This window comes from Leuciscus leuciscus (genome assembly GCF_965113295.1).
Source record: "Leuciscus leuciscus genome assembly, chromosome: 7".
Lineage (NCBI taxonomy): Eukaryota > Metazoa > Chordata > Actinopteri > Cypriniformes > Leuciscidae > Leuciscus > Leuciscus leuciscus.
Window position 1 is genome coordinate 30,007,408 of NC_138731.1, and position 14,503 is coordinate 30,021,910.

General features: G+C 39.8%; 2 protein-coding genes across 6 annotated transcripts; one reads left to right on the plus strand and one right to left on the minus strand.

Moving 5' to 3' along the window:
* Positions 1-371: 371 nt before the first annotated feature.
* On the minus strand, positions 372-1,416 carry LOC309502899 (uncharacterized protein). Its single transcript, XM_082175498.1, has 2 exons — positions 1,322-1,416; positions 372-1,289 (listed from the first exon to the last, which is right to left on the minus strand). Exon 2 carries the CDS (start codon positions 1,173-1,175, stop codon positions 438-440), a length of 738 nt encoding a protein of 245 aa, XP_082031624.1. The 5' UTR covers positions 1,176-1,289; positions 1,322-1,416; the 3' UTR covers positions 372-437.
* On the plus strand, positions 1,288-13,215 carry phf11 (PHD finger protein 11). 5 transcript variants are annotated; one of them, XM_082175493.1, is made up of 22 exons: positions 1,288-1,421; positions 1,777-2,052; positions 2,196-2,300; positions 2,626-2,759; positions 2,841-2,881; positions 3,014-3,105; positions 3,360-3,382; positions 3,497-3,531; positions 3,759-3,832; positions 4,037-4,065; positions 4,180-4,214; positions 4,381-4,457; positions 5,496-5,518; positions 5,607-5,659; positions 5,785-5,870; positions 7,256-7,284; positions 7,462-7,493; positions 7,570-7,601; positions 8,595-8,685; positions 8,773-9,252; positions 9,832-9,903; positions 12,398-13,215. In XM_082175493.1, exons 2-22 carry the CDS (start codon positions 1,900-1,902, stop codon positions 12,475-12,477), a joined length of 1,776 nt encoding a protein of 591 aa, XP_082031619.1. In that variant the 5' UTR covers positions 1,288-1,421; positions 1,777-1,899; the 3' UTR covers positions 12,478-13,215. The 5 variants fall into 5 exon arrangements, with proteins under 5 accessions (XP_082031619.1, XP_082031621.1, XP_082031622.1 ...); XM_082175495.1 differs by having other exon boundaries at positions 7,259-7,284; XM_082175496.1 differs by having other exon boundaries at positions 4,183-4,214.
* Positions 13,216-14,503: the final 1,288 nt, after the last annotated feature.

Here is a 14,503-nt window from a genome sequence, read left to right on the forward strand (position 1 = left end):
ATTTTGTTCGCTTACCCCCTTCTGTCACCTCACATACCCCCAAGGATAGGGGAGAGCGTGGCACAACCTAACACGGGGCTAGTTGTAACACCCTTGTTTTAAATACTTCCACACATGCTAGCATTACGAAACTTAGTGTATTTACTTGATGCCATAACAACACTCTATAGAGAAAAATTTGCGGCAAAATTAAAATCTTTGGAAGATACCAAAGTCTCTGGCACGGACACCACCGTGTACGGCACGGACACCACCGTCTCCAGCACGGACACCAACGCCTCCGGAACAGACACTAACGACTCCAGCACGGACACCACCGTCTCTGGAACAGACACCAAAGTCTCCGGCACGGACACCGGCACGGACACCAACGTCTCCGGAATGGACACCACAGTCTGCGGCACGGACACCAATGTCTCTGGGAGGTCTCCACTGTCTCAGGCACGGACAAGTGCATGGACACCACCATCTCCGGCACAGACACCAACGTCTCCGGCACGGACACCAGCACGGACACCACCGTCTCCGGCATGGACACCACAGTGTCCGGCACGGACACCAACGTCTCCGGAACGGACAACAACGTCTCCGGCACGGACACCAGCACGGACACCACCGTCTCCGGCATGGACACCACAGTGTCCGGCACGGACACCAACGTCTCCGGAACGGACAACAACGTCTCCGGCACGGACACCACCCATTGTCTCTGGGACGGACACCAACGTCTCCGAAATGGACACCACCATCTCCGGCACGAACACCATTGTCTCCGGAATGGACACCATTGTCTCCGGCACGGACATCGCCACGGACACCAACGTCTCCACGGACACCACCCATCGTCTCTGGAATGGACAACACCGTCTCCAGCACGGACACCAACGTCTGTGGCACGTCTCTGCCGTCTCCGGCATGGACAAATACACGGACACCACCGTCTCCGCCACGGACACCAACGTCTCCAGAACGGACACCACCGTCTCTCCGGCATGGACACCAACGTCTCCGGCAAGGACACCACCCACCATCTCTGGCATGGACACCAACGTCTCCGGAATGGACACCACCGTCTCCGGCATGGACACCACCGTCTCAGGAACGGACACCACCGACACCAACGTCTCCAGAACAGACACCAACGACTCCGGCACGGACACCAACGTCTCTGGCATGTCTCCGCCGGCACGGACAAGTGCACGGACACCACCGTCTCCGGCACGGACACCAACGTCTCCGGAATGGACACCACCGTCTCCGGCACGGACACCAATGTCTCTTGCACGTCTCTGCCGTGGACACCAAAGTCTCCGGAACGGACACCACCGTCTCCGGCACGGACACCACCGTCTCCGGCACGGACACCAACACCACAGTGACACTCTTGTGCTATACCACAATACTCAATTTGTTGTCCCACGGTGAGTCATTTTTCCCTATTGCACTTACACAAAATTTGAGGGCTCCCCCACCTGCCAAATCCCACTTTAACCACTGTATATATATATATATATTTATCTAGATTGCTATTTTAGTTTTTTCTATTCGTTAGTTAATAGATTTTAATTTGTAAAACAAAAAAGAAAGTTATGTGATTTGACTAAGGCCCAAAAGGTGACCTCAGCTGAGAATCCGGGCGCCCCCTTCAGGGAGACTGTGACAACAACAAATCAAAACTTTTCTATAGTCAAATTAGAATAGGTTTCAAATTGGTCTAGTTTGGAGATGTGTTTGATGGAATGTAGAAATAGTCGAGATTTATGTCTGTTCGAGAAGTCGAGTGGTTTCATGCTTGCCGAAGATGACGACGATGTGACCCGCCTTCGACGCAGAGAAACGAAACCGAAACTTAAGGCTTACTGGAGGAAACAGTCAGATAAAACCACGAGTCGACTTTGAATGTCAACACGTCCCGCAGAGCTCAAGATGGGATCGGATCAATATCGATCACCGTGCAAAATTATTTGTGTATTGTGCGAGAAGCCAGACGAAAACGAAATCACCGGACCTCTCTCATCCAAAGAGAACATCTCTGCACACCAGAACTGTTTGGTAAGTAGTCTTTGTTTTCATATTGTAAACCGTACTGAAATGTTAATTGTTAATGCTGTTCGGTAAGGTTTATCGTCGGTCATATTTTATGTTAAGGGGTTTCCAAAAGACTGGGTGCGTGCATGTGTTTATTGTGTCCTCAGTTGTTTGCATCAGGGATTTACTGCCAGCACTCGCCCACCTATGACGACCTGTTTGGATTTGCAGTAGAAGATGTAAGGAAAGAGCGGCGGAGAGGACAAAAACTAGTGCGTATACCTGCAGAAACAAATGCACAAGCACGAACACACTTCCGTTACCTCTAAAATGTCATAATTTATCTTAACAGGATGACATTTTTCTCAAAACTTTGTGCAACACGTTACATAGCTTAAAATTATAGTTAGGAGCATTTTATGTTATATCCCAAAAGTAATTAAACATGACAAGATTATGTACAATACATGTAATTTGTATTGTTCTGCATATTTTATGTTTTAAAATGTGCTTTAAAAGAAAATGTTTTAAAATGTGACCATCATATTCTGATGTTGTTTCTCTGTTGATGCATCATTTCTGTGTCTTTATTTTTAGTTTTGCCACCATTGCAAGAAAAGGGGAGCTACAGCAGGATGTGACGTAAAGCGTTGTAAGCACTCGTACCATTATCCCTGCGCCATAGAGGCCCGTGCCAGAGCCATTGAAGACAATACTGAAGGCAGATATATGTAAGACAAAAGAATATGTTGTTTTAGATGTCTTCATAATGACAATGTAGTAAAATTAGATGAACCAATCTTTCCTTTTAGACTGTTCTGTGAATTACATGATCCAGACCTCAAAGAAACAAGTAAGTGTTTAAATTTTTTTTTGCAATTCTATTTGTATCTGATGCAAATATGTAAGCAGCAACTTTATTTAGTGAAATACTCATATTTTCTGTTTATTAGGTTCATATTTTCTGTTTATTTTTGTTTATTAGGTTCAGTAAGTTTGCAAGAGGCCTCAACGTCTGGTCTCTGTGGCTCTAAGAGACGAAGATCGGCAGACAGTCATGGACCAAGGCCTGACAGGGTCAGCACACACACACACACACACACACACACACACACACACACACACACACACACACACACACACACACACACACACACACAGCACATTTTTCCTCTTTATAAACTCGCACATTGACTTTTGCCTAACCACATTACTGTCCAACTTAAACCTTCACTGCACAATACTAATATAAAGACATATGAGTGGCACATTCATTTGGCTACAATGTGAAATTGTAGATGTGATTTTTCTTTTTCTTCATTTAATAACAGAGTGAATCTAATTCATCTACAGGGTAAGTGGGTATTGTGTTATGCTCCTCATCTGAACTGGTTTAATCACAGAACATTGTCAAATTAATAATCACAATGTGAATGCTACTGATGATCTTGTGCTTGCGCTCTATCAGGTCGTCAGAAGCGAGTTTGTCCCGAAAGAAGAAAAGTAAGTCAGTAGTTTTTTTTAGAGTCTGGTATTTGTAATTACAATTTACTAGTACTCAATAACCCAATTCAATTCAGAGTAGTAGAGTGTTTATTCACAGTTCATCACATCTGTTTATTCATCAACATGAGAATAATAACTTGTTTTTGGCATGTTGATGACAGATATTGTAATTTAAATGTAAAACATTAATAAAATTGGACTATTATGATGTTTATTTATCATAGAGGATGACGTTGAACACATGTTTGCTCCAGTAGAGTCAGATGTAGAAGAGTGTACACCTCCAAAACAGCACAATGTGAGTTTTCATGATATAATTTGGCTGTTTAATCTGTCTGTGTACATCATGTGAATATCTCTAAATACACATAATCTTGTAAACATTCATTCAGACTGCAAATTCACAACTCTTGTTTCCAGCAATGAAATGGTTCAGTGTCTTGTAACATTACAGTAGTTGTAAGTAATGTTGTAGTAATTGCTCTCTGTTCTCTTTCAATAGCAGTCAACTCCTGACCCTAAAAGTAAAGGGTATGTTGACCTCTATTCACCCATTAATCTACATAAATAAATAATTGTATGTGATTAGAACTATCATCTATTGTACTGACAAATTTCTTGTTTATACGTTTCTCTATCTATTAGTAGGCCAAGTGAAGAACTCTGTCCATCAGTTACAGGTACAATTGAATACAATGTTTGAAAGTAAAGGATCATTTTTCATTTCTTACTGTAAATAAACATAATCTCACTATTTTCATGAGCTGATTGTTATGATGCTGATATCACAGTGGCTTATCTGTACTGTTGATTTTCTAGTATTAAATGCTTCTATGTGTTTGTTAGGTTCATTAAATGGGGGCTTAACGTCTGTTCAGAAGGCTTGTGGATCAGCAGACAATCCAGGAGAATTGCATGGCTGGGTTAGCTCTCTCTCTCTCTCTCTCTCTCTCACACACACACACACACACACACACACACACACACACACACACACACACATTTTCGTGTTTTATGGGGACATTCCATAGATATAATGCTTTTTATACTGTACAAACAATATTATAACCCTTAACCTTACTCTTAAACCCACCCATCACTTAAAACTTGTATTTTTAATTCACTTAGTCTGAATTATTAGCTGTTTTCCTCGTGTCCCGCACAACAATTTTGGATACTGCCATCTTTGTGGGGACATTTTGTCTCCATAACATAGAGTTTACTTGAACTACACACACACTTCATATTCTTATTGGTTGATCGTTGCTTGATTGTTCACAGGTGTTTCTTGTTAATCATTAGTCTTGGTGTATAAATAGCCCTCATGTTTCCATTGTATCTTGTCTAGTTTTGTTTGTGTAACCGCTGTTGGTGAGTCTCATGTAATTGAGTCAAATTCACGTTTTTTGGTCTGTGTCCGTGCCGGTGTCCATGCCGGTGCCCGTTTCCGTGCCGATGTCCATCTCAGTGTCCATTTCAGTGTCTGTTCCGGTGTCCGTGTCGGTGCCATTACGCGTGTCCGTTCCGGTGGTCGTTCCCGTGCCGGTGTCCGTTCTGGTGCTGGTGTCCGTTCCAGTGTCATGTCCTTGTCCGTGCCGGTGTCCGTTCCGGTGCCAGTGTCCTTGTCCGTGCTGGTGTCCATGTTCGTGCCGGTGTCCGTTTCCATGCCAGTGTCCGTGTTGGTGTCCGTGCCAGTGTCCATGCCTGTGCCGGTATCCGTGCTGGTGTCCGTGTCGTGTCCATGCCGGTGTCCCTGCCAGTGTCCGTGTCCGTGCCTGTGCCGGTGTCTGTGTCGGTGTCCGTGCCGGTGTCCTTGTCCTTGTCCGTGTCTGTGCCGACACAACAAAAAACGTGAATTTGATTTGACTTACATGAGTCACAAATAGACAAACTCAGCTGATTAACATAAATGTATAGCTTATTCTTATTTTCTGTCATTATTATTTTTTATTTAATAACAGAGCGAATCTGATTCACCAACAGGGTAAGTAGTATTAACTTTTAATTACAGAATAATGTCCAGTTAGTAATCACAGAGTTGTTGTGATTATCTTGTGTTTGGTTTCTTTTAGGCTTCCAGAAGTGTCCTTCACGCCCAGAATAATAAAATACCCTGTATACTCAGGTGTTTAAGGTTTATTTTATTTCTCTGTGTTGTTCAAAACGAGAATACGAATTATAGATATTTTTTGGCCTGAATAAACAAGTTATTAAAATCATACAAATTTAATAATATGTCTCTCTATTTAGATGATGAAAGTCCCACCGGCACTGACCCTGTAGTAGTTCCTGTAGTGTCAGATCTGGAGGAGTCTGTACTTCCAAAACAGCCCAATGTGAGTCTTGAATCATAAAATCTCACTGTTTGATATGTGTCGATAGAGCTGGTAAGTCCCGCCCCTTCTGTAAAACCCCGCTGGACCTCAAAGTTGAAAAACCGTCAATGCAAGTGAATGGGAGAAAATAATTATTTTCTGGTCCCGTTTGAATTGTGCCATGAATGTGAACATATGTTGTCTGTGAATTTTTTATATAATCTTTCATGTTACAAGTTTGACAGTATATGGTATGATTCGTCGGCTAGCAGTTGTGGAAAAGACATAACGAGAAAGACTACATGTCGCCTATGTGACGTCACCCCATAAAGTTGACTTACCCGTGGTTTTCGCCAACCTCAACGATTTTGTCCTCTCCCTGAAAGAAGGCGGTGAAGTGCACCAAAGACACAGCCATGTTTAGCGGGATCCGTGAGCTAGAGCCGTGTGCTAGTGGTGTTGACGTTTCAAACGTGTCGAGAGTTGTAGTCCACAAAGTGCTCTCACACAAAGTCTACCCGTATCAAACTTCTACCCGCTAAATTGTAGCATTCTTCACACGAAAGATTATATAAAAAATTCACAGACAACATATGTTCACATTCATGGCACAATTCAAACGGGACCAGAAAATAATTATTTTCTCCCATTCACTTGCATTGACGGTTTTTCAACTTTGAGGTCCAGCGGGGTTTTACGGAGGGGGCGGGACTTACCAGCTCTATATGCACCAAAGTTTCATATTAAACTTCACTGAAACTGCTAGACCAAATTTAAAGAGACTGTTCATCAAAAGATGAAAATTCGGTCATCATGTACTCATCCCTATGTTGTTCAAATCCTGTATGACTGGACCCCATTGACTTTTGTTATGAGTGGACCACAATCTGTTAAAAGCACTATATAAATGAAAGTGACTTGACTAATCAAAATATTTTCTTTTGTACAAGAGAAGAAAGGCAAATAGAATTTTCATTTTTGGGTGAACATGTCTCTTTAAATGATAATGAGCAACTGCTCACCCCACCCCTCTCTTCCATGGGGGGTGTCGAATGGCTGAGGGCGGAAATAAGCTAATACGGGACAGTCCGTCAGTGGTCGTGGGCAGAGCATAAGCATTATGACATCACAGTGCTCAGAAAATCCAAACGGCCTGCTTATTGAGAGTGTTTAGACTTTTTGAGGATTTAAAAAAAAAGGAGTGAATGGATTTTTTTCATTGTATGGTGGTTGTGTCCACACACTGCAAAGACACATTTATATGCAAACATCATATGAAAGTGAATTTTGCATCCGATGACCCCTTTAAGATATTATTTGCATCACACCATGATGAGTGCATACAAATCAGTTTCAGTATCAATAACATTGTAGCAATAAAGTGTTTCTTTGTTCACTTTTAATAGCAGTCCCCTCCTGTGCCTGAAAATACAAGGTATGTTTTGTGTTCAGAATTTACTATAAGCAACATACCTCAAACCTGTTACCAGTTTGTATTTGTTTGAAAGCAGGACAAATGCAAGGTTACCACAGTTTACCATGGTATTTTAGCAAAAACTTAATATAGTAAAGTTATGTAGGGGAAACCTCCAAAAATTCACTTTGTCTGCAGGGCCTGTAAAAAAATCAACCCATCAACCACAGGTACTACTGCTTATGTTTTTAATTAAAAATATTATTTATCATTCCTTATTGTAAAGAAACATCTCATTTTTTTCAGGAGCGGACGACGATGACACTGACATTGACTCGGTGAGTCCATCTGTACAGAATACATCATACATCACACTGTAAACCAGTCTGCGTTTTCCAGTTCTATTTACTGATATTTTCATGTTCAACACATGTCCCCATACCTTTTTGGAAAACTTCTCCATAGTCCGGGGTTGTAACAAACCCATCAGGCCAGCACTGAACATTGAGTGCAAAGTAACATATTGACCTGAGCTTTCAGGCAAAATTGCCACCAAAAATACCAAAAATATTTTTTATATTTGCCCCCACAATTCATTTTTCCCTGTGAAATGAAAAGCTCAGAACAATATCTCCCACACTTTAAACATGCATCCAATGATACCATATAAAATGTAGTATGTTCGATATGGCAAATCCATCATATTGCAGTACAGTTAGACTACTGTTCAGAAGTTTGGGGTTGGTAAGATTTTTTAATGTTTTTGAAACAAGTCTCTTATGCTCAACCTCTTGGCTAAATTTCTAAAATGTATTTGATCAAAAATACAGTAAAAACTGCCTTATTGTAAAATATTATTAGAAAATAACTATTTGCTATTAATTGTAAATTTAATCCTTTGCATTTTCAGCAGCCATTACTCCAGTCTTCAGTGTCACATGATCCTTTCAGAAATGATTCTAATATGCTGATTGGGTGCTTGATAAACAAGTGTTGAAAACACTTGTGCTGCTTAATATTTTTGTGGAAACCATGATACATTTTTTCAGGATTTTAGGAATAGAATGTTCAAAAGAACAGCATGTTTTTGAAATAGAAATCTTTTGTAACATTATGTCTTTACTGTCACTTTTGGTCAATTTAAATAAATCCTTGCTGAAAGTATTCATTTCTTTTAAAATATATCTTACTGACCACAAACTTATGAACAGCGTATCATACTCACCACTATACTATGCTTACATTGCTTGCTCTCTCTCTCTCTCTCTCTCTCTCTCTCTCTCTCTCTCTCTCTCTCTCTCTCTCTCTCTCTCTCTCTCTCTCTCTCTCAGGAGGAGTCTCAGAGTTTGTTATCATCAGAAATGTATCATACCACTGTTCCATTTAACGTTATTGTAGACTTGGGACCCTCAGCAGAATCAGGTGCGTTTATCTCTCTTCTGTTGTCTTGCTGCTGTCGTTTCAATGAGGCGCGAATCTGTGTGGCAATAGATTCTCTCTGTATTTCAGAGTACAGTCTAGAACTTGGTTCACCTGTCAGTGCTGCCCCAGAGGCTGTTTGCACCTCGCCTGGGTTTGTCGCAGCCCCTGAACATGAGGAAACACCATCCACAAGTAGAACCTCTCCGGCGCCCAGAGCTCCAACCACTGACACAGTCTCACCAGGTACTACTGACTCCACGCCAGAACGGCACCATAACAGTGAAGGTCCCTCAGGTCAACCATGGTCACCTCAGCATTCAAGGCCAGACTTCAACATTGAGGAGCTACCAGAACCTTCTTCTCCGGCTGGGGTGTCTACATCACTAGATCGGGCCACTGCATCAGATGCTTGTGATGTAAACAGCACAGGAAACACCCAGTCCAATGCCGTCATATTCTGGACTAAATGCAATCAGGCCGGGTGGACTAAAGAAATCTTCTCAGCGCTTGTGTCTCAGCTGGGAAGCTTGGGAGAAAGAGTACAATCACAGGAAGCCAGCCACCAGGGTGAGAACAGCCTTGATTCAGACCGGTTTTGTGGAATATTAGTTAAGTTAAACTCAGTCGACAGTATTTATGGCATACTATCACATGCATTCAGTTTCACTTGTAACTCCTTTTAAAAGAAAGTAAACATCTGCAAGTGAACATGGTCATTTCACAGACATTAAAACATTCATTTCAATAGTTTAGCCACAAGTTTTTGCTGCGATCTCATGTGAGCGACAGGTTGAAATGAAAACAACTTTACAGATCAATTAATAAACAAGTTTTAACAGAAGAATTAAGTGCTTTTTTTTTTTTACAATTTTAAGCTCCACATTTTTGCTTTGAGATTTTCCTAAAAATCAGTCACATTCACTTCCAGCTGTCATCTTAGCCATGACGTTTTTTTGGTTTTGTTTTTAGAAAAGGAGGGACAATTAACATTTTGTGTGTGGATCAACATTATGTCTCAGCTTGAACCTAAAATACCCCTGTATGTTTTTAACCCTTTAAAAAACTGATAAAATTTTTATTTTTTTTCTTTCTTTATTTTTTTTCTTTATACAACTGAAAGGCTGATGGCTCTTAAATGTTTCACAGACTATGATGTTGCTCTCAAACTACTGGAGGCATCTGGACGTCTACCTTGCATTATTACTCAGCTGGAACAAGGTACGGCATTTCATTCATAACCACTTAAAGGAACACTCCACCTTTTTTTGAAATAGGGCTTATTCACCTTCTTTCCTACATTTAGATAGGTGGGCAAATGCATTTTTGTCTCAGTGCATGCATTGTTTTAGTTTGACAGGGTCGGCGCTAGCTTAGCTTAGCTTAATGAATGGAATCCTTTGTTGCCAGCTAGCATGTCCTGAGTAAAAGTGATAAAAAAAATTTTTTTTAAAACCCACCTAATTACTTCTTGTGGCCTGCGTATTCACAACGAGGACAAATAGCGATGCAGATTAACACTAGGCGATTTCCTAGGCAGATATTGACTTGGGACTATATTAGGGGGAAGCACAGGCGAAGCACTGCTACTTGGGCGCAGAGATATCACGCAACACGAAATCCCACGACTTCCGTCAACATATCGGCGTGAATAGTAGCTGGCTATTTTTCCTACGGTACATGAATGGCGATGAACATGGCTGATTTTGTGAGAGACGAAGAGGGTGACTTCTCAGACAATCAAGATCCAGAACCACATACCTCTATGAACCAGAGTTTTCAGAAGATGAGCTGCGTGCTTTGGAAATAGAACGATAGGTGGAGGAGGTTGCGATCACTCCACAGTCTGAGGATGAGAGCCAACACGAACTGGTGGTGTGAATGTGGGGGAATATGCCAATCTATGCCGACTGAAATAGAGTGTCTGTGCTGTGGCGAGTGGGACAAGTTACTGCCATCGATGACCAGGCTCAACACGTCAGATCAAAATGAGCGTGTCTGCAGTTGTGTCACAGCTGGATTTCACGGCGTTGATCCATCCTGCAGTAGGCTACTCGAATTTTTTTTTTTTTTTTTTTTTTTTTTGGTGTGATAAAGTGAACTGGAAAAAACGCCCCACGCCGAATGGACCAAATGGATAGCTGTCCACAGAGTAAGTGATTATTTTAAACATGATGCATGTATAGATCGACCCATATTATACCTGTATTCACATTCCATATTATATAACATATTCACATTTCATGTGTTGCGTGATATCTCTGCGCCCAAGTAGCAGTGCTTCGCCTGTCCTTCCCCCAATATAGTTCCAAGTCAATATCTGCCTAGGAAATCGCCTAGTGTTAATCTGCATCGCTATTTGTACTATTTGGTACTAAACGCTATTTGGTTCTGGCGTAAATTTTCGGATTCATTAAAATGTTCGTATTTTACAAATGTTGGTACGAAAGAAACCTACACCTGCTCCCAGCCACGCGTAAATAGTGCGTTTAACATCCGAACGTTTTGCTCATTAATAAGGCTGCATTTTAATTCACCTTAATCGGGTACATATTACACAGCATTTTGAAAAAATATTATATATAGTAATTACATACGGTTTTTCTTTTTACTTTTATTACGAGAGCCAGTAATAGCATCTGCAAATGGAACACAAGTCCGCAAGTCTTTTATTTTTTATTTTTTTTTTATATTCAAGCTGTTTATTCATTTATTTATTTTTTCAGCAAGTCACAAGTGTTGCAGTCAAGCTTCATGTCGAACCATTTTCTTTTCACTTCTGGGACTGTTCGATTAACAGATGACACTCCGTTAACTGCATCTGTAGGCTAATATGCTGGCAAGCATTTTTACCTAAAGCATTTAGGTAAAAGCATTTATTATATAAAAAACCTTTTTTTTTTAGGACCTGATACGCCACTATGTACGCTTGAAAATAAAATGTGGCGTTTTGAATGAACTTCTGATAATAAAACTTCAATTTCTGCATCTGAGAAATGTCTCTTCTTCATTCGCTTTTGAGAAGACATGTTGAAATCCTTCGTTTCGTGTCATAATATGATGCCCATATATAGTTGTCAGTCGGTTTTAATGGGCGGGATTTATGGTAATTGAGAATGAGCGTGCACGCGCGCGTCCCATTTACGACTGATTGGAATTCATTAACCCACACACACATTTCACTATCAAATCTGACGTTTATTAAGTATTTGTGAATCAGGAGAAGAATTTTCGGGAATGTCTCTTTACGTGCAAATCACTCACATATTTACTCGTATATTTACAAATGTTTCATGAATGAGACCCATTGTGAATACGCAGGCCACAAGAATTAATTAGGTGTTTTTTTTGTTGTTTTTTTTACTTTTACTTTTACTCAGGACATGCTAGCTGGCAACAAAGGATTCCATTCATTAAGCTAAGCTAAGCTAGCGCCGACCCTGTCAAACTAAAACAATGCATGCACTGAGACAAAAATGCATTTGCTCACCTATCTAAATGTAGGAAAGAAGGTGAATAAGCCCTGTTTCAAAAAACGGTGGAGTGTTCCTTTAAATCTAAAGTTTTATATTATTGAAAGCATGTAATAGCAAGTTTGAATGTAATTATAATCTCATTGAGTGTGTTGTAATGAATCACACATTATAAAGGAAAATTATTGTGGGGACTCAAATAGCATTGCTTCATGAGATGGCATTGTCTTTTGTGTTTCCAGACTTGGAGGAGCAGGAACGGGATTTGCAGAGGAAAAAAGCAGCACTAAGGGATGCCAGAGCTGTACTGGGTTTAATATAATAATATAATCATCTACTCTATAGTAGTATTAATGTCTTATTCAGTTGTTGTTTTTTTTGGCCTACTTTTAAATGATAATATGATATAATACAACAAATCTGCTTGAAGCAGTCAGTCTTTTATACCTTTTTTTTTATACTCAAGTGATGCCACTGTTCATACAGTATGTTTACAAAAATCTAATCTTTGGTTTAGTTTGTTTTTAAATGTTTACATCAGTGGCAGAAATCTCGTGAAATATACCTGATACATCATTTTGATGTTACAGCTTTTTGGTGAAATTCAGCGTTTTGAATCAGAATTTATGTGAATGTATGTTTTTTTGTTTGTTGTTTTTTGCAAGAACAATAAACCTCACAAGAATTGAAAATTAGCTAATTTACATAGACTGGAGTGAGACTGTACACTCATCCAAAATAAAGGTTTCAAAAAGAGTAGCCACCATTTAAATGTTTATATTAAAAAAACAAAATTATGTCATTAAAAATATATTATATGATGTACCAACTGGGGTTCCCTGTATAGTTTTCAGCATTAGTTGAGAGATTTTTTTCTTTGAGTAAATTTGCCATGTAGCTACTGTACCTGATAGACCCCCAAATTAATCAATATTGAATTGAAGTTAAGCGAATCGAAATTGAATCGCAAGCTTGTGAAACGAAAGCAAATCCAGTGGTGAAATTTGTGTCAATTCCCTGTCTGTCAATAAATTATACTTTTTTTACTTAAAACAAACAATGTCTTTTCCCATTATTTTGTTGTCAGAGTGCACAAGAATGCTTCGTTTACATGTTAAAATCACAAAAATGTGAACCGCTTTTTGGTGAAATTCAGCGTTTTGAATCAGAACTGTTAATAAGTGAGTAATAATAATATCTGTCTTTAGCTAAATGAACCATCAAAGCAGTACACACTTGAAAATAGTAGGATGCTTTTTTTGTGTCTTTTTCATATAGGCCTACACCTCTTGTGAGTTTGCAGGTCTGTAAATAAACAAAGCAGGTGCATACAGTAAGCAGAGGTGGACGAAGAACACAACTTCCTTACTTGAGTGAAAGTACAGATACTATTGGTCAAATATTACTTCGTTACAAGTAAAAGTTGTAAAGACCGATTTTTTACTCAAGTAAAAGTACAGAAGTACTCGTTTTTAAAAGACCTTAAGTATCAAAAGTAAAAATGAATGTTTATGCATTGTTTTATTATTGTTGTATATAATACAGTAGCCTACCTTATGCCTCTGAATCTATGCCTGCCTACCTACCCTATCATATTCATATCAAATGTATTTCTAGAACACAGTTCCAGTAGAGGGATTGAATGTGAGATTGAATAAGTGCACTCAATAACGTCAACAATGGTTTCGTACACCCAAATGGCTGTTCCCTCAAATAGTGCCCTATTTAAAGTTTTATGGCTTTTAGTATGATTATGTCAGCCATACTGTTATCTATAAGCTAGTGTACTCCAAAACAATGACACAATTTAGAAGACCAACCCCAACGTTGAAAATTAAAATCAGGTTGACGTCAGAAACCAACATCAGTCGGGTTCTGAACTTCTGACATCAACCCGACTTTCATTTCCAACCAAAATGCAACCCCTGCAACCAAGATCATCCCCTGACTAACGTTACTACTTTCTACTCAAGGACCTTGAATGAAAAGTACGATATTTGTCTTTCAAATGTAGTGAAGTTAAAGTAAAAAGTTTCCAGAAAAAATAATACAGATACTCAAAAAGTGTACATAAGTACAGTAGCCTACTCAAGTACATGTACTTTGTTACTGTCCACCTCTGACAGTAAGATACGTTCTTCACAGTTCCTGCACTGTATTTTAAAACATGGCTTTTGACACTTTTAAAGAGGAGTGTGCAGTATTTCTCTGTTGTACACAGATACGCTGTTTTTATTTTGTCTTGAGTGTTTTTGACTTTGAAAGTGAGACTTTACCTGCGTCTGCAGCTTTATAAGAGGTACACTTCATTCCCAAAAAATCCATATAGACACTAGGTGGCAGCAGAC

What these genes read in the sequence shown, in the direction of transcription:
- LOC309502899 (XM_082175498.1), bottom strand. Translation starts at nt 1,175, where the DNA reads ATGCCAGAGACGTTGGTGTCCGTGCCGGAGTCGTTGGTGTCTGTTCTG.
- phf11 (XM_082175493.1), top strand. Translation starts at nt 1,900, where the DNA reads ATGTCAACACGTCCCGCAGAGCTCAAGATGGGATCGGATCAATATCGA. An exon ending in CTGCACACCAGAACTGTTTG is followed by an intron (nt 2,053 to 2,195) that starts GTAAGTAGTCTT and finishes TTGTGTCCTCAG; the next exon opens with TTGTTTGCATCAGGGATTTA. An exon ending in CAGGAGAATTGCATGGCTGG is followed by an intron (nt 4,458 to 5,495) that starts GTTAGCTCTCTC and finishes ATTTAATAACAG; the next exon opens with AGCGAATCTGATTCACCAAC.